The sequence below is a fragment of the Mastigoproctus giganteus genome, chromosome 12 (assembly GCF_048544385.1).
Source record: "Mastigoproctus giganteus isolate SK-2022 chromosome 12, ASM4854438v1, whole genome shotgun sequence".
In the NCBI taxonomy this organism is placed as follows: domain Eukaryota; kingdom Metazoa; phylum Arthropoda; class Arachnida; order Uropygi; family Thelyphonidae; genus Mastigoproctus; species Mastigoproctus giganteus.
The window spans coordinates 63,931,790-63,957,106 of record NC_143586.1 but is presented as its reverse complement, the minus strand read 5'-3'; the positions used below and the strand labels follow the sequence as shown (position 1 = coordinate 63,957,106).

The following is a 25,317-nucleotide window of genomic DNA, read 5'->3' as shown; positions in this document are numbered from 1 at the left end:
TCTAGGGTTAAATTTGAGTTTACTTCGCTGATGGCAATTTATAAATCATTGGAGAGATAGTATTTGTGTTTTCCATCCAGTTAATACTAATTGGTGTAAAATATTCGATTATTTATTGCAAAGAAAAACTTTATTGGAAGTCTTTTCGGGAAAACATAATAGCGCCATATTCAGTATGCCAACACGGATGACTTCTTTTCTCTGAAATAATACCATTTTCACACTAGGGGGCGTGTTGCTGACACCAGAAACAACGTTAAAAAAAAAAAGAGGGCGAAATAACGAGTGGTCTAAGTTTAGATGCAGCGCACAAAAGATATTTTTGTATATTTTTGTGTGACCTGTAAACATTCCAAAAAAAATATTGTGAAATATGTAGATGAAAGGTTTGATATATGAATACCTAATGAATTGTAATGTGAAATTTTAAATATGAAACTGTATTAGTTAAACAGTCAATTGAAATACTGTACTGTATTTGGTATATATATATATATATATATATAAACACGAGAAAAATACTCATCCAAATATAATGTCCGCTAAAACAAACAAACGTCGAGATGAAATGCATATAGTTGCAAGTAAAACATGGATATTAGGTAAGCCTTTCTAGAGCAATATCTTTTGATACTCAAATGTTTATCCGCTAAGTATCTGTTACAAGGTCTTGGATTGTAAAATGACATTTCGCAACTTTCGATGAAGCCAGTCAAATAATTTCTGATATTGTATTTCTAAGTGTAACGCTTTAGGGAAAATAAATATACGTTGCCACAATGGATGAAGGATAGAAAGATTTTTTCCAAATCGCATGGTATACATATTTTAAATACTGTGTTAACTGCATCCACCAATTGTATTAAAAAAAAACAAAAAAAAACGCCTATGCACCAGCTTATAGCTACCTACATTGTTTGCTTTTCATTATACAGTCGAATCTCGTTAATACAAAGTTTAAGGGACCTACATTTTCACGTTTTGTAATAACGAGGTCCCCCAAAAGTGTCAAATTTTTTTTTTTTTTTTTTTTTCGGCACATACTGTATATCTAATAATAATAATATCAAAAATAAATAAATTAATTAATTAATTGATTGAAAATAATAAAACAAAAGCTTTCTCTAACAATACAGTAATAGGAATAACACACTTTTTAAAGATTTTATTTTTAAGATACACTAAGAGAAAAACAACAGAAATGAAAATATTGCACAGTATATATTTTGATATATACAATATTTTAGCACCACAGTAAAAAGAATTAATCTTAATATAAAAGGAGACATACAATCCATTAACGTTTTGATAAATTAATCTAATTTATCAAAAAATTCAATTCAATATTCTTTGCACAGTTTTTGTCCTATATGCATTTTTAACTACAGCACAGACATTATAAAATGCAACAGTTGTTTCTTTATCAACGTTACTGCAGGCCAACACATTCTCTATTATGCTTAATACATTTTGGGCATCTTTTTTAGATGGCAGTGTGTGTATGTGCGTGTGCACTTCTTTACTTTTGCTGGTAACAAAAACATCATCGTTTTGCTTGGTGCTCAGCAGCTTTTCTGATGTTGGCATTGCTGTGGCAGCAACTTAATCATCCATCTTCACAAATGCCTCAAATTCTCCAACAAAATCCATATGCTCCTTCAAATTCCTCCATTCTTCACTGCTGCTTTCATATTAGTCTGCTGGACAGTGTTTTTTCGGTGATATTCTCTCCTAAGCCACTTTTTTTAAGCAGTTGATTATGCTGTACTGTCCCAAGCAATAACAAGATTACAGATAGCATCCAAAACATTCCAGTTTAGCTGTAAAATTGTTCCCTCCCACCTATGTTGAAGATCAAGTACCTTATCAGGCAGGCTGTATATGCACTTTTGTGGTTATAAATAATGCCTTGATCCAGTGGCTGCATAAAACTGGTGGAAATGGGTGGCAGCCGTTTTGTCAACTTAAGTGACTCGTCAGAATGTGCTGTACAGTGATCTAGAATCATCAAAATGTTCCTTTTTTTCTGAAGCCATTCTTCTGTCCACTTTTGATAACCAAGACTGAAACATTTTGACCATAAGCCAAGCACATATCAATTTGACCGTAAGCCAAGCAGATGGATTCTATTGGCCACATAATCACAGGGAAATCCGTTAACTTCCTTAAAACATCTTGGCTTGGAAAACTTACCAATCACAAGTGGGCATAGTTTTGTATTGCCATCTGATTTCATGCAGTATAACAGAGCAGTGAGTCTTTGTTTACTTAATTTCCACTATGATGAGACCCTCCTTGGACAGCAAATGTTTTGTTTGGTAGCAAATTATAAAATAAACCTGTCTTGTCAAGATTAAAAATATCCTCATATTTTTCAAGAATGGACTGTACAGAACACAACCAGTCTGTAGGCTTTTGTTTGTAAACTAATCCAGACTTGCCACAAACATTTCACAAAACCAAGTTACTCCTGTCTTTAAATCTTTGGAGCCAGCCACTGCTGCATTTTAAGTTGCTAATTCCATGTTGCTGAGCTAAATAATTTGCCTCTTCTTTCAGAATCGGACCTGATATTTGCAAATTAAATGCACACATTTTTTGGTACCACTCAAAACGTTTTGTTTCAAGATCCTTGTGTTTTGAACCAGGAATTTGTTTCCTGTTTTTTTATCGCTGTTCTAGTGTCACACACTTCAAGTTTTTTTTCGGTTTTTCAGTATTGTAGATGAAGTATGTAAAGGGATGTTGTATTCCTTTGTAATGTCCATTTTTCTAAGTCCAATCTTATCACCCTCTTGTATAATTTTCAGTTTAATTTCCAGGCTTAATTCTGTCAGTTTACGTTTTGTAACCATAACACTGCTAGATGGGATTTAATATAAACAAACTTTAAATTAATTTAAAGACATAAGTTCCGAAAAAGGCATCAGCTCAGATAAAACGGCACAAAAAATAGGTTACAGTATATCGTAGCAAACGACTTTGAACTGGCATAACAATTGCAACTGACCTTAATCCCTTGGAGAGCGAGGAAGTGTATGTAAACAACTTTTTTTATTCTTTTGTTAATTTAATATCTTTCTCATCTTTCAAAAAGATGTTTTTCAGAGGGTACTTATGTTATAGCTACCATAAACTGGTTTTGTTTACACAAGTAATTTCTAACAAGTTAGTGCCATCCTTCGGGAAGCAGGGTGGCCAGAGGCAATAATAGGGACAATAATCGGACAGCTATGCCAAGATTTGTATTAAACGTACAAAATAATATTTCTCACAGGGTGAAAATGAACTTTGTAATACATATTAACCGAATTTTGTAATAAACAAATATATTTACATAGAAAAGCCTATCCTTTTGCAGGGGAATGTGTGATTCATATTAACGAGTACTTTTTATATAACGAGTTTGTATTAACGAGATTTTACAGTACTTAGTATCATACATATTGATAATATTAGGCACTATATTATAGTGCCAGAAAATTGAGATTTATCTATGGAAATCTTGACAATTACAAAAAGCATTTTATAAACAAACTTTTAAGGCTATTCACTGGAGCATTTAGTAGAAAAGCTATGATTATGAAAAACTGCAAACCAAGTTTAAGAATGGAACAGCAGAAAATGTTTTAGAGACATGCTTTCCTGCTATATGCCCAATTGCCAAATCAACTGACAGTTAATCAGTGTGATATATGATTTCACTGATTAGTAGGACCACCTATTAGTAAAATGGTTTATTTCATTTTTTAAAGATCACAGTGAATACTGATAGTAAAACTGTAAATTAGATGGAGGGGAGCCAGACTGTATTCTGTCCTTGCCAGATACTCCAGCCAATTTTACTAACTTAAACAATTATTACATTAAATGACCATTGTAGTAGGTTGTTGCATTACTTCAGACTATATTATATGCCACTTTTTAATTTTTTTAAAAAAATTAAATTTGGCAATAAAATTACATCCTCCAATGCACCTTTCCCCACCAATTTTCTGTTTTTAGTTAGCATTAGTAATGGCAAATGGTGCAATAAAGAGTTAGCATCAGTGAACAAAAAAAAAAAAAAAATCCCACATCACTTCTCCAGCCTAACTAATAATTTGTCTAATTCCTTAATTATTCAAGCTACTCACTTCCACAACTCCATATGGAATTTGTTTGAACAGTCAACTACTTTCTGGCAGAAAGCAATTTCTACACATCTGTATTGTAGCCATCCTTCCTCAATTTGCAGATAAAGGTGGCAGTGATCACAATGTGCTGATGTGGGATTTACTCAAAGATGTAACTACCGCCAGGAGTAAAGGGAAGGGTTTTTGCTTTCGTAAAAGTGACTACTGTGGTCTAAGACAGTTTTTGAATTCTATAAAGTGGGACCAACTGATGACATTAGCAACAGAAAATTCTAAATGGAAAGCATTCAGAGAATTAACCTTGGAAGCTACTAGGCTTTTCATTACAACTAAGAAATACTGTTCAAGGTTTAGGCCTAAATGGATGTCATATGAATTGACTTGTGGCAGAGAAGAAAAATGCACGAGATGCATATAAATTATCAGGCGACACAGAAGCCTATGGTAGATATAAACTGGTCTGTAATCAAGTCACAAAGGAGGTTAGGCAGGCACAGGCAGATTATGAGAAATCTTTGGCAAAGGATGCAAAAAAAAAAAAAAAACAGCAAAACTCTGGAAGGAAGTGGATGAATCAGATTGGTCCACTTGATATCGATGGTTCGACTGTTAAGGATCCTGCTCAGGTAGCTGACAAACTGAATGAGTATTTCGCATTTACATTCACACATGAGGAGTTATTCAGGGAGGGGAATGCCAGAAGCTTATCAAACTCTGGCAGGGAAGCTAAGTGATTTTGTAATAACTGAGAGCAAAGTGGAGGAGAAATTGTTGAAATTAAACATAAGAAAGGTACCTGGGGTGGATGGGATCTATCCAGTTATATTAAAGGGGGCAGCAAAGGAAGTAAGCACACCCTTAGCCAAAATTATGAGAGCTTCCTTGGACTCAGTGGAGGTCCCTATGGACTGCAGATGCGCAAATGTGACCCCAATTCACAAAGGAGGATCAAAGGGTGACACAGTAATTACAGACTTCTGTTCCAGGGACAATAATGGAGTCACTAGTTAGAGAAACATTGCAGAATCATCCAGACAAGACTGCAGTTATAGTTCAGACACAGCATGTGTTTGTTAAAGGGAAGTCTTGGCTCACCAATTTGATTGGATAATATGATGTTGTCACAAAGGAACTGGATGCAAAAAATAATTTTGATGTCATATACTTGGATTTCAGGAAAACATTTGATACTGTTGAACATGGAAGACTACCGTACAAATTGGAGCAGTCTGACATCAAGGGCAAATTACTGCTATGGATAAAGGGATGGTTGAGCAGGAGAAGGCAGAGTGGTAATTAGTGGACATTGCTCTTCATGGACTAGTGTTATTAATGGAGGCCCCCAGGGATCTGTATTGTGTCGTTTTCTGTATTTATTATTGATATTGATGAAGGTATATCAGACTAATGTCCAAGTTTTCAGACGATACAAAGGTTGGCAGGGTTGTTAATGACAGTACGCTACTGCAACAGGATCTAGAAAAGTTGAGCACATGGGTTGAGAGGTGGCAACTAAGTTTACCACTGACAAATGTAAAGTACTGCATATGGTTAGGAGTAACCCCAGAGTAAATCATCAACTGAGTGGTACTACACTCAGGGTGGTACAGAATGAAAAAAAACCTAGGGGTAATTGTGAATTTGGAAATGTAGATTTCTGAGCAGTGAAGACAGTCTGCTAGAGTAGCTCATGGTGTCTTGTCAGTGATATACAGGGATTTTGCTAGCATTGATAAGGAGGTGGTTATCCCTTGTATAAGGCAATGGTCAAGTCACACCTTGAGTGCTGTATGCAGGTCTGGAGGTCTCATTTTCAGAAGGATCTAGAGCTGCTGGAACGAGTATAGAGAAGGGCATCGAGATTGTTGAATGGAACAAAGGGTTGCTCTTACAAAGAAAGGCCTAAGTTCTGCAAATTGCAGCGTCTGGAGACTAGGCACCTGCAAGATGATCTGATTGAAGTGTATAAGGCCTTGAATGGTTTGAGCAAGCTCAATGTTGATGGGATTCTTCCTCTTGCCCAGATTAGTCACATTAGGGGACATTAATTCTAATTGAGGAAAGATAGTTGTAGAATATATGTACGAAAATTTGCCTTTAGCCAGCAGGTGGTTGATTGCTGGAACAAACTGCCATCTGTTGTAGAAGTTGACAGCTTAAATAAATTTAAGGCAGAACTAGACAAACATTTGGAGTGAATTGAAATGGGAAGGTTTTTTTTTTTTTTTTTTTTTTTTTGGCTGATGCTATATAAGCTTTCTCTCTTGCATCATATGCCTCTACTAATGCTAATTTCAATTCACAACCTTTGTGTTGTCTGAGCAAGAGTATGGATGCATCAGTACTTAGCTTACTCAATCCCTTCACTGACTTTGTGAGTGAACACGGCAATTTGCAGAACTGAAGTCTTTCTTGGTAAGAGTACTCTTCCCCCTCACTAATCTCATTGCTCTTCTCTGTACTGTACCTGTTCCAACAGGTCCACTTCTTCCTAAAATGAGGTCTCTATACCTGCATGTAGTAGTAGTTAAGATGTCATCTTACGTAGCCTGCAAACTAGCCTTTTATTTTAAAATTTTCTCCAGAATCACCCTTTTTAAATCTACCCCAGCTAATGTCCTTTTCACATAATTTTCTCACATTAAGCCTCTTTTTCCATAGAGTTTTATTTGTATTTTAGTTGTCTTTTCTTGAGCATTTGAGAATCTTGTGTGCATTATCTGTGCTTGATCTTCTTTCTCACTAGATAGTGAAATGCTGTATTTTTTCAAAATAACTCTCCACTACAGATTCACATATGGCAGCTTGTATTACTAGCAGTAAAATCTGTGGAAACAACAGCTAACTTGCAGTTCTACACAAGTGTGTAGGTCTGAAACTATCTGCAGTTTCAAATTTTTTTTTAATTTGGTTAGAATTTCAGTGATAGTGAACATCTTCATTTATTGCATCTGACTACCATTAAGAATTATGTACCAAAAAAATGCTATCATCAGTTCCAGGGAATGATATAACCTTTAATACTTTGTTTTTTATTCTGTATACTCATACTGCATTAGTATATAAAGTATTTATTTACTAAGTAAAGTGTATTTATGTTTTAAAAAAATGGGGAAGAAATGGGAAATTTTTTTTCGGCTGTAATGTGCTTTGCTTATAATGTGGGTATTAGTTGTCACCTCTTGTACTGTAATTTCAGTGGCTTTTGGAAGATTAAATTCACCTGGTGGGGTACGGCAGATGCCCTGAACAACTAATTTAAAGTGTGTGGGGGGAGGGGAGAGAAAGAAAGAACAAAAATTGCATTGTAGCCAGAAATATGAATAGTTCTCATTGATTTTATTGTTTTTTCATGGTAAATTTTTATAAACACTGCAACAGTAAGAGAAATAAAAAAATGATAACTATTTACTGCCATGTTGTTATAATTTTCAAAAATGTCATAAAAAGTGTCAGATACACAAAGCAGTTATTTATCAATTTGCAAATTACATAGAAATTTTATTCAATGATTTCAAATATTTGGAGCAGTGAGACTGAAAAATAAAAAGTAATGGTTTCCATAATAACAAGGTTTCTTTTATTTTAAGCAAATGGCAATTTTCCATATACTCCCATGTTATTATGAAACCAATAGGGATTACCTTTATTTTTGATATAGGATGCTTCTTTTTCAACTAACTCTCCTAGTCCAAAGCATTAACAGTTCTTTGTAAAGGCGATAAAATTTATAAAAAATGTGTGACATCTTCCCCACTTTTTTAATATTTTTTATAAATTTGATATCACCATTACAAAGAATTGTTAATGCATTGGACTAGGATAGTTGGTTGAAAAATAAGCATCTTATATCAAAAATAAATTTCATAATGATTCATAATTACATCAAAAATAAATTTCCTGTTGATTTCATAATATAATAGAATATAAGAATTATCGAGCACTTAATAGCTCTCTATTATCACTCCCATGCTATGAAGATAGATAATGGTCCTTGAAAAAATAAAATAATAAGTACAGAATTTTAAGTATAGCAATTATTAGTAGAGGCAAATTGTTATGAAGTAAGCTTATGCAGTATCAGTGAGGGGGAGAAATATACACACAACCAGCCAACGTTATCTGTTCCCCTCCCCCTCCAGTAATCTGATCAATACTTTATTCAAAACCATCCAGAGTCACAATGCCAGATGGTAGTTTGTACCAACAATTAATCACTGCAAAAGCAAATTTTCACACTTCTAGTGTTAGATGTGCAATACTTACCTATTTTGCACAGTAGCCTAGCTTAGCTTCATAAATTGTTGATTATTTAGCATGGTACTAGCTTATAACTAGGGAAGAAAAGAAACTTGTAATAAAAAAAAAGGGGATTTTCTTGTTTTTATTATTAATATTAAGTCTGTTGCAATGAAGATTTTTCATGTGCAGGTGGTTGAAGTCGTTAAAAAAAGGCCACTGACATCTGCATACTCTTCTTTGTACAATAGCTCGTACGTATTTTATGTTTCTGTTAATTATGCTTCCCCATGTCTTCATCTTTCTCAGCAAAGATGTCCACTGCAGCTTCTGCTGTAAATGGATAAAAACTTCTGACATCCCTAATTGCTATTAATTTAAAGCATTTTTTAAACTTGGTTTTCAAGTTCTACTGTTATTAAAAATGCATTCTTTGGTAGTTGAACCTTTTCCATGTAATTCAAGTAAATAAACATCAGTCCTCCTCAGCATGATTCATGTTAGCCTTCTTTTGCAGTTTCTAATGTTTCTTTGTATATTATTTACTGGATCTCCCAGTCTGTGGTAATTTTGAATACATGCAGCCCATCATAGTTTTTTCTCCAAGCTCCATTCACTTTTGTGTCCCAGCTTTTATGCTGCTCCTTCAATCTATGAACATTTTGTACTTATTTTAAAGGGACTATCAAAGTGAAATAAATATTTGAATCAAGTAAACACAGAAAAATTAAAAAATTATATATACATTACTTCCTGCTTACAAATTTAAGTTTTAGTTTAGTGGGAAATATTGCATCAATTTTTTTTTTTTTACTCAGCTTAGGGTGCTAATATTTAATATAAATGGGAAATTATTTTTAAGATGTCAATATAAGGAGGTGATTATCCCCTTGTATAAGGCAATGGTCAGGCCACACCTTGAGGACTGTATACAGGTCTGGAGGCCTCATTTTAAGAAGGATGTAGAGCTGTTGGAACGAGTACAGAGAAGGGCAACAAGATTAGTGAATGGAACAAAGGGTTGCTCTTATGAAGAAAGGCTTAAGTTTTGCAAACAGTATTTGGAGACTAGGCACTTGCAAGGCGATCTGATTGAGGTGTATAAAGCCTTGAATGGTTTGAGCATGCTCAATGCTGATGGGATTCTTCCTCTTGCTCAGAATAACCTGAGAGGGCATAAATTAAAATTGAGGAAAGACAGTTGTAGGATAGATGTGCAGAAGTTTGTCTTTAGCCAGTGGGTAATTGATAGCCTAAATAAATTTTAAGGCTGAGCTGGACAGGTATTTGGAACGAATGGAGGGGTGAAATCGGAGTGTTTTTTATTATTTTTTTGGCTGATGCCACATAAGCTTCCTTTCTTGCATTGTATGCCTCTACTAATACTAATAATGAGGTGAGGGATTTTGCAAATGGAATATTGGTAATTTTTGAGTGTTGTATGAAAGGAATGCCATTATGTGAGTTACAGTTGGACAAAAAAAAAAAAAAATGAACTAGAACCTCTTTGCTTGGAAAGGATTCCTTCAAGCAAAGAGGACACCAACAGCAAAACTCGGGGTGAAGAACTTTCAACTTAGAAATAGATAACAGGAGGCCAAAGAAGAAAAACAACCAAACCACAAGGATGCATCTCTACAATTTAAGAAGTCTCAGCTAGAACACAAGGATAATATAACTCTAAATAACCATTGTTGATGCATTATAGCCTGTGTTGCTGATGTACCAATATACTCCATACCAAACTAAATATAATTTTTATGTGGACATAAAAATACACACACACACACTTATTTCGTGGCTACGGATTGCTAAGGGTTTACAACCTAAGTGATGCAATAAAAGATATGAATAACAAATAGCAGCCATTGAGTTAACAGGACAGTAACATATGTGAGTGTAATTACAGTGGAGTCTAACTTATATAATTCAATTATTCAATAGTCTGCCTCCATTACTCCATATCTCACAGCATGTTGGTAGGTTAATTTCATTCACTTATTTTGAACATATCTTCTATTCTAGCAATCAGGCTCTTCCCCTTCCCATTACAATTGCTAAGTCAGCTCTAGGCACACCATCAGTCCCAAGATCAGATATCTAATTACCTCTCACCATAATCATACATCTAGGCAATATGAACTGTTAATTTTTTTAAGTACTGTGTTAAACTGCAAGTGGAAGTGTTTTCTGAGATTACTAGGTATGCAGTATTGCACTTTATTTTTATTTAGCAGAGTTAAGGTTTAATTCAAAATTATCCCTATAATTTTTTTCTGAAAAATAATTGCTACTTGGTTCATAACCTCAGTGCTATGTGGTGCAGCAGTTCAAACTAGATTCTCCATGTGGTTAATACTTTTCAGTTAGTGTGTGCAGAGTAGTTTGTTTAAAAGTATACCTTGTAAACAAACCACACAGAAATGGTTTGTTTTTAAAGGAAATATCTTTATTGAGCATGCTCTGCAGTTATTGAGTTTCTGACTTCTAAAAATTCATTAACAATTACTAGCCATGTATAACAATGAATCTGCTGATGTCAGCAATGTTTATTGGTAGGTTTTACAAGTTCAAAGTTAGTGCAGTTAATAATGCTATTATCAGAGTCTGAATGGACGACCAGTAATGTGCAACACTGGCACGAATTTCATTGCTGGAATTTGGAGTATTTCTGCTTCCTCTCTATAGACCAGACTTAGCCACAAACAACCTTTTGTTTCCAAAGCTTAAGAACATCTACAAAACAACAGATATGACTCCAAGTTAAAGCAGCCATTAAGAGATGGCTGGTCATAAGTGCTGGACAAAATGTATCACTTTAGGTGTGGCACATGTAGAAAAATGATATATCAAATTAATGACAACTAATCTACAAGTATGTTGTTTTTTTTTTTCCTTTTTGATTTATCTAGTGATTATAATTACTCTCAACACTGAAAGGGAAACTAATAGAAAGCATCCACCAGCATTCTAAGGCCACACGGAAAAACACTTTTAAATAACAATAATAGGTCTATCAGGGTTGTCACAAGCGATAAAATACAAAACTTATTTGTCTGTACTAATATCAGGAGAATTGTGAACAAATTAAGTGAATCAAGTCAATTAATGCAGATGTAAGGCTTACTGATATGTGGTGTCAGATGAAGAATTTCGTTTCAGTAAATATTGTATGTTCAGGAGGGATAGAAGTGTAATGCCTTTGATCAAAAAGTGCCTGGAGGTGTCAAGAATTCTCTGAATTAGATCAAGGTAACACAATGATCAGTGTGATGTGAAATGATATGTAGTAAAGGGAAGATGAAAATGGTGATATGTTACAGGCCAAATGATTGAGAAATATGACAAAATTCACTTTAGACAGACTGAATGGGCTAGTAAGTACTAATATCTCATTATGGAGGGAGAGGTGAGGCTCATGGGAAGGTGCAACGAGTGAGTTATATAGCAAAAAAGATGCATGCTTGCTCATCATGCCAGTTGTGGGAAGTAACTTTTTTAGAGACCCTTTTGTTATAGCATTCCTGCACACCCCGATAAATTTTTAATTTGCATAACCTGAAACTTGGAAAGGCAAATTATGAAGAATGGATTAGAAATATTTTTATTTGTTGCTTAGTATTTAATTATTGAGAACAATGAAACAAAATATTTTTTTAGGGGTCTAAAATAGATTTCTGGTAATGCTAGGAATCAAAAGGAATCCAGGGCTGAAAAAGTTTGCATAATGCTGTGCAATGGCATAGTGGCTTTGGCTTGGCCTATACTTTATTAAAATATATAAAATAATAAAAGATGTGCAGTTTTACCCAGTATCAAAAATAAAATAAGGGTCCAGATAGACTCTAATTTATGAATGTTATTTATTACTTTGTCTGCTAACTTCAGATTGTTTTTCAATCTTTTAGTATTAGCAATGGCTACAAGGAAGCCTATGGCTTATGCTGCACTAGCCAAAAAAAAAAAAAAAAAAGAATAAAATAATAAGAAGAAAACTTAAAAATAAATAAATAATTAATAAAAGAAAAGGAAATGGACAACCTATGCGTTTCCCCTCCTACCGTAGGTATCCAGCTGACCTTTGCATTTCCTCAAACTGTCAGCCTCTACCGCCATGTGGGTAACTCATTCCAGTTGTTTGTTTGTTATTTGGTTTTTAGGAGCATTAGCAACTAAGGTCATATTGCTCTGGGGATATGCAGTGGTCATTTCCTGACCTTTCCGCATCCTCCGTATTTGGTGGTCATGGGCTCGAACCCCAGTCTAATCAAAAAGTGTGTGCTACGTACTGCTGCTCCTCCCCACCTGGCTACGGAGGTGCCACTTATTTCAGTAATTTATAACTTGCCGGCTAAAATAAAACCTCCTGCAATCCAGTCTAAACATCTCCCCCCCCCCCCCGTATCTTGAATTTATGGCCCCTAGTTCTAGAATCATTTATAACCATGAAAATTGTCCGCATTCATTTTACACCTCAATCAAATCTCCTCTAAGGTGTCTAGTTTCCAAGTTCTGCAACCCACATATTCAGTCTTTCCTTATATAGACACCCTTTTGCTGAATTCACCAGGCAAGTTACCTGTCTTTGGACCCTTTCAAGAAGCTCAATGTCTTTCTTTAGGTGTCTCCATACTTGAACACAGTATTCCAAGTGTGGTCTAACAATAGCCTTATGAGATTATGACGTCCTTATCTCTACTAGCAAACATTTGATAAATCATCGATAGGACACCATGGGCCTTCCTTGCAACCTGTCTACAATGCTTGGAGAACTTCATGTCTGACCATATATCGTAACACCCAAATCCCTTTCCTCCCCTACTGGCTTTAATTCAACTGCACCAAATATAAGTTTTTTTTTGGGGTTACTGTTTCCCAGGTAATACCTTACACTTGCTGGATTAAAACATACTGCCAATTTTCTGACCATCCCTGAAGTCCTAGGTCACTCTGAAGAAGCTCTGCTTGGCAGTGATCATTAACTACTCTACCAATCTTTACATCATCTGCAAATTTAGACATCATGCCTCTATCTCTTCATTGATGTCATATAATGAAAATCGAAAACAATAGTGGTCCTAATACTGATTCTTGGGGAACCCTACTTCTTACATCAACCCAATCTGAGGAATAACCATTTATCACAACCCGCTACCTCCTGTTATCCATCTAAGGATTTTTCCCTGTGATTCCAACCTGTTTCAACTTATAAAGTAACTGCTACTGTGGGACTGAGTCAAATGCTTTGTTGAAGTCCAAATAAACAGTGTCGAAATTATTCCCTAAATCCAGCTCATGAGTGACCCTGTCAAAATAGTTCAGATTTGTTAAACATGATTTTCCCTTTACAAAACTATGCTGAGTATCCTTCAGAATTCTATTTCTATCTAAATGATCCTGAATTCCAACCTTGATCATTGCCTCCATGATTTTCCCTACTACTGAAGTTAGACTGACTGGTCTCTAACTTCAGTAGTAGGAAAATTGTAGGGTATATGCCATCAACCCCAGGAAAATTCTTCCTTTTTGAGCTAATCTCTGATACTCTGTGACTAATAAAAAGTTCATATGAAATTAACTTTTTTTAGTCACAGTAAGATTAGTGCTTTGCACTTTTGTGTTTTTAATTTATTATCAATAGGACATCCTCTTTCATATCCATATGGTAGGTTCATTCACATCTCTTTTTTGCCACTCATTTAGGTTCAAATCCCACTGGAGACAAAAAAACTTCTCTTTCAGCTGTGACTATAGTCAGCTAACCTGTGGCAGAGGGAGTGGCCCCATCCCACATCATGAGTTTTTCAGCCTGCACAAGCAGATCTACCTGCAAACATGCTTAGAGAGAGAGAGATATACACTACATAAACAGGTTAACCACGACCAAAGTAGTTATTGCAGCAAAAACTCCAAACACCACATTTTTTTTTTTTTATGAAAACCCCAAACACAAAAGGTATCAAAACCTATAGTACTTAGTACCGTGCATACTTCTCTTTCAGAGAAGTATGGGGGGGGATGCCGGAAACTTTGCTCTAGAGACTAAACATGGGTTTCACCACTTCAAGCCTCCAATAAGCAAAGTGGTAGTATTGCACTGGTTGATGAGTCATCTACCATCTTAGAAATATATATCATTATCTCTTTGGGGGGAAGGACCCCTCCATCTGTTGAAAGCTGCTACATTAAAGGAAATGTTGGCACCATTACTGTCTCTCACAAAAACAAATACAGTCGGTCCTCGTATAACATGATAGTTGCGTTCCTAGAAATCCTCATGCAATGCAAAATCGTGCAATATAAACAACAGGCCCTATGGAAAATATAGGGTTAGGGTTAGGTGCCGACCACCCAAGATTGGACACACATTTTTAACCAAAACATTACCAAACACAATAAATAATCGTAATAAAACAGTTACAGTTGAAAAATGTAAAATTAATAATTTAATCATTTGAATTTAGATCCTTACCTTAAAAGTAAATGAAGACAGCTTGAGGGAAAGGGCTTGAGAAAGGGTTGAAGCAGCGTAATTATGGGGAAAGTGGTGGCAGGTTGTCATCATTATCGGAATTGGGAGGTGGAGGAGATGCCGATGAAGACTTTGGACGAAATGTGGTCACACCAGAACTAGAGGGCTGCGGCTCATTTTCTGTCTCTTTCTTGGGTGTTTTCATAAAAAAGACATCTAGTTTCTGTTTTTCCCAGTCTTCCTCCTTTCACAAAGCAGCTGCTTATATGGCTCCAAAGCAGACCGAATTGTATAAAGTGCTCTTCTGCTTCTTTCTGCATTATAATCGTTATCTTCTAGCCATTGCATACTTTTCTCAAATGAATTTAAAACTGAAGATAACTCTGAAGTACAAAGCGGTTTTATGGTGGTGTTCAGGCATTCAGCTTCGTCGTCTTTCTCATCTTCCACCTGCCCTCCAGCAACAAGTTGTTGCAGTTCTTCAGTTGAAAGTTCTTCTTCATGAGACTGAAGCAACTCTTCTAAATCATCTTCCTCCAATTCCTCAAAGCCAACCTGCTTTGCGAGGGCAACACAATGTGCTTTTAATTTAGGAAGCTCATTTACAGGATCAAAGCCTTTAAAATCACGAATAAAATCTGGTAAAAGTGGCCGCCAAACACCATGTAAGCATTCTTTTGTCACTTCGTTCCAAGCCTCCACAATTATGTAAATTGCATTCTTAATGTTGAATTGCTTCCAGAAGTCTTTAACTGTTGGTGCATTTTCGCCCTCTGTTTCTGCTATCAGCATCTTAAATGTCCGTCTTGTGTAATAGTGCTTAAAAACAGCAATTACTCCTTGGTCAAGTGGCTGGATAAGAGATGTTGTGTTAGACGGTAAAAACAGGATTTTGATGTTTGGTGACAGTTCAGCAAGGGTTGGAGGGTGACTTGGTGCATTGTCCAAAATAATTAAAATCTTAAAATTCCAATTTTTCTTTTTGCTTCGAAACACATCCTCAAACACATGTAGTAGAAGTTCAGTGAAGATCTGCCCTGTCATCCATCCTCTTCTGCTGTTCCTAAAGTAAACGCCCAGGGTAGTCCTTGTGATCCCTTTTAATGCTCGTGGATTAGCTGCATGATAAACAATAACAGGCTTCAGTTTCAAGTCGCCACTAGCATTTGCTCCTAACATAACGGTAAACCTATCCTTAGCAGCCTTGAAGCCTGGAGCTCGTGCTTCCTCTCTTGAGATATATGTTCGTGATGGCATTTTTTTCCAATACAGTCCAGTTTCATCAAAGTTGAAAATTTGGTCCAGTGTATAGCCCTCTTCCTCAATTAGTTTTTTCAGTATCGGCGGAAATGCCTTTGCTGCTGCTTCATCTGCACTCGCAGCTTCACCTGATAATTTCACATTATGGAAAGCGTGACGTTTCCTGAAATTGTTGAACCAGCCACTACTGGCAGTAAAGGGAGGCACTTTTTTGAGGGTTTTCAGCTTTATTTCTGAGGTCTTCAAATATTGCCAATGCCTTTGCTTTTATCGTAAGCAAACTTGTTCCTGATCTGTTCTTTGTTTGAGCTTCTATCCAAACAGATAAAAGACGTTCCATCTCTTCCAGTTCTTTGTGTCTTGATCTAACTGATTTTGTTACACTTTGTGTTGTTCCTGCTATGAAAGTTGCTTTTATTTTTTTCTGCATTCTTTCTAATTGTTCTCAGCGTGTTCCCTCATTTAGGCCTGTAGCACGCACAATATCGCATGTTCTTTCATTCCGGTCAAAGCATTTCACAATTTCATATTTTTCTTCTATTGATATTGCTTTTCTTTTTCTCTCTGAAGTATTTTCACCAGAACGCTTCCTTTTCACACTTTTTTCAAGTATTTTACTCATTTTTTTGAGAATAGAGCACAATTATAAAATGAACAAAAATGAGGAGGCAAGCTTCATATACATAAACTCACAGCAAACAAGTAGCAACTGAATAAACGATGCAACGTCCGTGTACAAACTGAATAAATGCAGTAAAGGCGTAAACACACTATTCTCACATATTACATGCTTATGTTTTACTAAAGCGCATTTCTGGAAGTCACTACCATAAAACAATAAAAACAATTTGCAGTTTCCTTTTATTGGTGGTTCCTGCTAGTGGAGTCGTTATAAACGGGTAGTAAAAGTCGATCTAATTACATTTGCAATAATACCGATACAGTAGCTGAAATTCTGTTGATTTTTACGTTATTACGTTAAATGTGTTTCCCCTTCCACGAAATCATAAAAACAAATTTTCAGAATCCTCTCTTCATTCCTACTGTGTTGTGTTCAGTTGTGGTGATTTCGCTGCGTTCGACTGTCATTTATTGTAAACACAAAGGCGAATCGTGCATAAGCGAATTACGTTCGTGTTATATGCGACATTGTTCCCTTATTTATAAATCTTGTATAATCGAATTCGTGTAATGCAAACATGTGTTATATGAGGACAGACTGTACTAGAACTCTTCAAAAGCAAAAAGGCTTTTAATGTAGGCTAATTCTTAGTAAAATGTACTTACTAATCCAACAGATTCTCATCCTTTCAATTAGTTAATTTTTATATCTTGTGCAGTACATACTTGTTCAATATTCTGAACTGAAAGTTTTTTTTTTAGGTGCATCTCCATATATATATATATCACCTGTTGTCTTACCATGTCTGTCATGTAATAAGTTGACTCTCAATAGACAGATTTTCATGAAATTTTATATTTAGGTCTTTTAGAAATATTTGTCAAGCCATCCCAAATTTAATTAAAATCAGACAAATAGAAAGCCATCTGGGAATTATTATTTTATTTATTCTTTTTTTGTGTATATCACATAGTCTCCATATGCCACATACACTGACTGCCCTACCATTTATAACCAGACACCTGCATATCTACAAATAACCTTTATTAACATGTGCTAAACCTTTAGCCTTTTTAACACTCTCCACTAGTTTTTCGTAAATGCCTCTTGATATTTTCTGCCATTTAGCCTTCAAAGTGGTGATCAGTCTTGGTGGTCTCTCCTCACTTGCATCTGATGATCCAGTTCATCCCAGAGACTCTCTATAGGATTGAGGTCAGGGCTCTGGGTTGGCCAGTCCAACTTTTTGACACTCTTGTCCTCAAATCAATCCACCACAATGCAAGCTGTATGACACAGAACATTGTTCAAAACAACCGATGGCCCCAGACCATCATGCTGCCTCCACCAAATTTCATTGTCTGGATGAAACAGTCTGGTTAGTAACTTTTTTCCAGGCAAATTTTCCACATCACCCAAGCATAGCTGTCAGACTAGCAGATCATATACGTTGTCAACTTGTTACTCCAAAGCACAGCTTTCCATTGATCTATGGTCCAAGAATGGTGTCCGGCATTAGTCAAGGTGATTAGTGGGTTGTGGATGTCTGTACAACAGTGGTAACATGCACCATCTTGCACCTTGTACTGGGGCTGACATGTGTTCCATTCATCTTGCTGAGGGCCTGTGTGTGCTGCAACACCATTGACCTTGAATGTGACAGAGCTCTTGTGTCACATTCCATCAGCTTTGGAGGTTTCCCGGCTCATTTCATGACAGTTTAAGCACCAGTCTGCTTGCATTTTCAGATCACATCACCAATTGTTGACCTATGGAACTTCAATGCCATTGAAATGTCACATACAGACTATTAACTCCACTGATTGTGGCATCTTGCATTCACAGTTGTACTCTGTCTCCCTGAAGGCCTACCAATGTACTTATAGTTTGTAGTAAAATAATACAAACAGTATTCTTGTTGACACCAATCAGAGAGGAAATGTGACTTAGAAAAATTTTAAGTAGTAAAATATAGTTCATTTATACAGGAAAAGAAATAATTTGTAAAAGAATAAGAGAAGTTTACTTTAATATGATATGTAGAACATTTCCATATGATACTCTCCAAAAATTAAAATGAAAACAATTAAATATATATATATATATATATATATATATATATATCAAATCTTACATTACAGTAAGAATAATTAACAATAATTAAAAATCAAATGAACACAATTTTTAATTATTGTTAATTATTTCTTTCTGTAATGTAAGATTTTCGTTTTTCTTTTAAAATTGTTTTCATTTTAATTTCTGGAGAGTATCATATGGAAATGTTCTGCGTATCATATTGAGGTAAACTTCTCTTATTATTTTACAAATATTGACATCAATGTAGAATGTATTGAGCATTATAGCTCTGGTTCATACTAGGAAAAGAAATAATATATCAAAAACCAGTGAAACTGTCTCTTTGCAGGCTAGGGTTTCCAAAATGAAAAACTAGCATGAGTGGAAGAAAAGTTTTCAGAAGTGAAAATTCTGGATGATATTACAAATGTGGTATAACTTAATATACATTACTAGACTCTCAAAACAAAACTAACATGATTGCTAACAATGGGCATTTAACATCACTTCCATTCCTTATGTTTTAGTTTTGTATGCTCTTCGTTTTAGTGCATTTTGCATCCTTCAGCCTTTACCATTTCCAGCTTTCTGAAGGACTATCATTTTTCATATAATAATCTTTCCCTATATTAGTGAATGAAGGCATATTTTTATATTAGTGCTTGAACATGTTTTCACCATTTTCAGACTGCCAATTTCTGCACCTTTGCTTGTTTTAAATTACTTTGCTTTTATTTCACTTTTATTTTCAACATTCCAAATTATATACTACTTGGTTTCTTTTTCTCAAAATTAATATCATTTTAATATGATATTAATTTTGAAATGTCAATTATTTTCACCAAAGGTTCTGTCTTTGAATGTTTATATTCTTTTTTTTCCTCCATGTTTTTTGAGCACTTCACCAGTTTTGATTGTGTTTGTTTAACTGGCTGCATAGTGTTGGGGTTACAGCCCCTCAACTCGGGCTCTCTGGGTTGAGGGATTTATCCAAATATCTTTATCATTTTCCCACTGGAGTACCTTGTAGCTGCCCCTTGAAAAGATGGGGCATAGAGAAAAGGCCTCGAGCATTGGAGTTAAACATACTAAAACAATATTGCCTCAACTGACAACTTATAAAATAAAACAAAAGTTTATTGGAACAAAAATATATAATTAAAAATTAGACTGTATTAAAAGTAAAACCAAAACAAATTAATTAAAATATAAAGTTGGATCAAAAACATAAAATCAAGCAAATGGGGGCAAGTAGTTTTCGAGGCAAAGTGCCGCTTTGTTTTACTGAAGCTGACAGCAGGTTAACTATCGAGGATTTAGTCTCAAATGTTGGCTACAAAATTGCATTTTTTGAGATGACTTTAGTTTTACTTTACAAATAACAATGCATATTATGTCATAGAGCTGTATCTCTCTGATTAGTACTTTATGAGTTAGCTTGGGCTGAAAGTACATTTCCGGTAAACCAAGAAAATTTCAAATGAACTTTTCTTGGTTAACTACAAAAACGTTAACTAAAAAAATATTTTATAGTTAAAAAATGATTTTATTGTTTTTTGACACTAAAGCCTCACTATAATACAGAAAGGTAGCCTTGCACGTGCATACAGATACCCAGCTGTAGACTGCACTTGGTGAAGAAAAGAAATAAGGGAGGGCAGAATAATGGAAGGGAACATTAACTGCCAGACTCTGCATTGTTGCTGTGACATACATTAGGCAAGTTATTAGGTTGCTACCTCTCATCTCATTGTAAAATGATGACCTCCTAATAGAATGTATGTGGGTTCCACCATTACAATTGATGGTAGAACCTGCATACATCCTATTATGGAGGCTGTCATATTACAATGTGATGAGAGGTGGCAACCTAATAACTTGCCTAATGTACATCGCAGCAACAGTGCTGAATTTAGTGTCCTCTTAGCAGTTAGTGTTCTCTTCTGTCATTCCTGCCCCCTTCTTTCTTTTCTTTGCCAAGTGTGGTCCGCAATTGGGTATCTATACACATGCACAAGGCTACCTTTCTGTATTATAGTTGACCTGCTGTTGTAGGCTTCAGTAAGTTGACAAGGAGACTCTTCGCCTCAAAAGCTACTTGCCCTATTTGCTTGATTTTATGTTTTTAATCAACTTTATATTTTGATGTTTTTAATTAATTTGTTTTGGTTTTATTTTTAACACAGTCTATTTTAATTATATATTTTTGTTTCAATAAACTTTTGGTTTTTATTTTATTGTATTAGTTGTGGATTGAGGCAACATTTTAGTATATTGGCAGCCAAATTCCTCTTCCATTCTTTTCCAGGTATGTTCATTTATTCTTCATTAGATAACCTTCATTTTAGTTTGTGACAGCTTTAGCCAGTCAAGGAGACATACTGTTTTATTGGCATTCGGAGTTTTCACTTCAGAAAAATATTTTCTATTTGTTCTAGTTTTTCATTTTGGAAACCTTCAATCCACAAAGGGACATGTGGTTTGTTGGTTTTTGGTGCTTTCCTTCCTTTCCTGTTCTTCTTTTTTTGTATAAGAAGATTATTTTACTACTTAATTTTAAGTTACATTTCCTATCTGGTCAATTTTGCCAAGAATAATGTTCAAAACAGTGCATTGTATTATTCATTTAATTTTAAATAGGTTAAAGGTCCAGTAGTAATATGAAAAATTAATTTATTTGCAAAAATTATATGTAATGCTTGAATGATACAGAATTATACAGACATAAAAATTGAGCCATGCTGTAGTTATTTTTAAACTACCATCATCAGTCAGCATAGGGAGAAAACCCACTTCCAAGGCAAGAAATATTTCATATACTGTATATATAAAAAAAAAATCCTTCCAAGGTTTCCTGATGCATTCTTTAGTACCTTTCAATAAAATCCAAAAGGATGGGTTAGTAGTAACAAAGCCCATTTAGGTTAAGTGGCTGGACAGAGCTGGGCCAAAACAGCCCATTGTTAGATTTACACCTTGTTACTATACTTAAAGGAACTTTTTGTGAACAGGCATGGCTGTGATTCTTGTAGTGCAGCAGATTATTTGAATACACTGTTTATCTCCTTCACATAGTAGCACAGCTGCTTGTGGAGCTGATGAAGAACACTAAACTTTGCTACTAGCAAAGTTCAGTGTTTTCTTGGTATTTGTTAGAAGGTTGTCCATGTTTGCTATTCACTCATTTCATTTCTTCACTGTGTTGATACCTATATATCATGCCCCCACCTAACGTGTAGATATACTCAGTATCTTTGTTCACATTTTTACTAGCACATTAAATAATTTTAAATGCTGTTTGTGTTTAGAGGGGGAAAAAATTACAAGTACTCAAATGGTTAATAAAATACTAAGGAGCTTTAATCTGGTGCTGGCTGCATGGAACCTGACCGGTCCCTCTTGAAAATAACCGTTGCATATTAGCCATTAATTAAATATTAAAAATCTGAAATTTTTTATACCTTCATAAATAAAGCAATTATTATTTGAGCAGTTTTGGAAGTTAACAATTACTATTTACTTGGAATTATATGTGAAAAGCACCTGTCAGGTCCAATGCGTACATTTACTATTTTTGCCTTCTGTTATGGTGTATATAAGCAATATGTTGCCGAAAACAAAACTAACATGATTGCTAGTGTTGCTAATGCATCTGCTACAGAAATTAGATAATCTTTGTTTTGATATTTAATTGTTGTACAAAATGTGTGTTTTTTTTTTTTTTAAATCCAATTACTATTGATATAAAGGTTTCTTGTTTGATTATAATTATTATTTGGACAAAACATTGATATATGCACATGTACGTTTGAATTTTTGCGTCAACAGTTTTCTGCACTGGATAATGGAATGGTTTTTTTTTGTGGAAATATGCAAAAAACATTTTAAATTTTCAAACAAATTTTTCATTTACAAAATCACAATAAATATTGCAATCCATTATTAAAATATCAAGCAAAATTCTGAAAAACAACTTTTTTTTTCAGAAATTAAAAAAATAAAGTTGGCCACCTCTCAGGTGCTGCATGACTGTTTGCTACAAAATAAGGAAGGACCACTGACAAGTTAAATAATTAATAATTAAATTAATTTGTTAACTCTTAATTTGTAATTATTACATTCATTAATAATTAGTCATTTGTTAAAATTAAATGTTTCTAACTAGAATTTTATTTCCATAGGGAATGGAGCTTTGCCCCCTTCCCCCACTAATGTTATTCAGCAACACCTTCCATCTCCACCTCTTTGTGCTGCTTTATGTCCCTCACCCCCATATTCAAGTCTTACTGGCTTACAGAGTCCTACACATGTTACAAGTAGCAACAGTAATGGTGGCAGTGGCAGCAACAGCAGTAGCATAACTGTAGGAGGAAATCAAACAGCAGATCCTAACTGGCAAGCAAGTAAAGTTACCATCTGTGAAAGAAATGCTGCTATGTTTAATAATGAATTAATGAGTGATATATATTTTGTGGTTGGGCCACCAGGCTGTTCTCTAAGAATTCCAGCCCATAAATATGTTTTGGCTACAGGCAGCTCAGTTTTCTATGCAATGTTTTATGGAGGTTTGGCTGAGGATAAACGTGAAATTCAGATTCCAGATGTGGAACCTGCTGCATTTTTGACTCTTTTGAGGTATGAAAACTTCACTGTAAAGGATAGAAAGATAGATTTTGTTTTGAAATCAATTTTTTCTTTCTTTTTTGTTGTTTTGCTTTACACTTACTTTAAAATTACGTAGAGGAAGTAAATTTTTAAGTCTAAAACTTTTTTAAACTCCAGTATTTATTTTTTGAAATAAATTACACGTCAGGATCACCATTTGTGTTTTGATTAGAGAAATTTTTAGATCATGCCTTGTCTCCTCACACACTTGCAATCTTCCTCTTGTTTTTCTCATAAGCTTTTAAAATTGCCAATAGGCAGACTGCAGTTTGGAAGAATATGTATACACACCGTTTACTATACAAATAACTATATTTCCTGTGTATTGTAAATTACATTGTTTTATCTTGCACTACAATACGTAGAATGATTTAATTCGTTTCTAAATAATGTATCTTACAAAGAGCTGCCTTTATACCAACTAGATACACATAAGTAACAAAATAAATTTAAAACAGTAGTTATCTTATAAATACAAATCTCTATCATAACATATACTGTATATATACAAAATTGATTAAATAGGTGGAGGGGACTGGTCCATCTGTCATAGTGGAGGTCAAAAATTTAAACAAGTTCAAGGCAGAACTACACAAGCATTTGGAGTGAATGGATGGGTGAAATGGGAAGGTTTTTTTTTTTTTTTTTTTTTTGGTTGATGCTATATAAGCTTGCTTTCTTGTGTCATATGCTTCTGCTAAATTTTCTGTTACACTAGGATGGCCATATTGGGTCAGAGGAGTTTACATGATGACAGACTACAAGAATATTACCATATTTTACGGTACAGTTGAATCTCCAGGATTCAGGTTTTTGTTCTGTTTACATGACAATCCATTTTCCAGTTATTTTTATGAAAATAGCTGAAAAATGGGATGTGCCAGAAAGAAATTTCTCAAACTGTTAAATTTATTTCAGTTTGCCCAGGTGATGAGTTGGAACTCCCAATTAGTACTCCAAGCTGGCTGGCAATTACCATTTGTTTTGTGTCTTCATCTCCCATGTTTATTTTTACTAGGATTTACCTTTAAATATGCCACTCAAAAGATAAAGTGGCCAGGAGGTGCTCAAAATGCAAAAATAGGTGTCATTATTTATTAAGGAAAAGACTGTATTCAAGAAACTCAACAATAGAACTTCAGGAAAGGAAATTTGTGAAACTTTACAGTGGATAAACAAATGTGCATGTAAGATGCAAAGAGTAGAACGAAGCTGCCTATATTTCTAGACAGTGATACAAAAAAAGAATGATAAAATGTACTGTTTATTATTTTTCTCTCAATGTAGGATATAGTGCGCAGCACAGTATATAGTACCATATGAGCAATAAATTTCAGTATAGAAATGCCATATTTTTGCACATCCTCTTCCATTTATGTGAGACTATAAAATGACTACCTGAAATCAGTAAAGTTTCAAGGTTCAGCTCTCCCAGGTTGTTGGATTTCAGAGGTTCAAATGTATCATGAATTTGAGCAAAATTCATGATACAAATTTTTCTCAAATTCATGATAGTTTCCAACTTTTGGCTTTTTCAGAATAAAGAAGTTTGGATTTATTAATTCAACTCAAAGGTTTATACGTGTATGCAGAAAATGATATGAAGATTTTGTTGCAAGCCATTTGCAATATGCTTTATTCTTGTCTTGAACAACTTTAGCATATCTTGCTTTAAAAATCAGATTACTGGTTTGCAACATATGATCAATAAGGTTTTGCCTCCCAAGTCATTAGGTATGCACAGAAACTAGCTGTCCTGCTGGTTGGTTTTAAAATATTTACTGCCCCAAAACAGTGACTAGTCATTCAGAGACTATATTTTTATTCCAATTTTATAACATTTATAA

General features: G+C 34.7%; 2 protein-coding genes across 3 annotated transcripts in view; one reads left to right on the top strand and one right to left on the bottom strand.

Moving 5' to 3' along the window:
* The window catches only part of Brf (Brf RNA polymerase III subunit), a 330,203-nt gene that overhangs the window by 146,930 nt on the left and 157,956 nt on the right, over nucleotides 1-25,317 (bottom strand). The gene's annotated exons all lie outside the window — the stretch shown is intronic.
* LOC150077125 (BTB/POZ domain-containing protein 6-B-like) overlaps nucleotides 505-25,317 on the top strand; it is a 37,117-nt gene continuing 12,304 nt past the window's right edge. Inside the window, exons 1-2 of the mRNA XM_090386886.1 lie at nucleotides 505-602; nucleotides 22,987-23,440. Coding sequence (XP_090243012.1) covers nucleotides 536-602; nucleotides 22,987-23,440 — 521 coding nt within the window. The 5' untranslated portion in view covers nucleotides 505-535. The remainder of the gene's footprint in view (nucleotides 603-22,986; nucleotides 23,441-25,317) is intronic.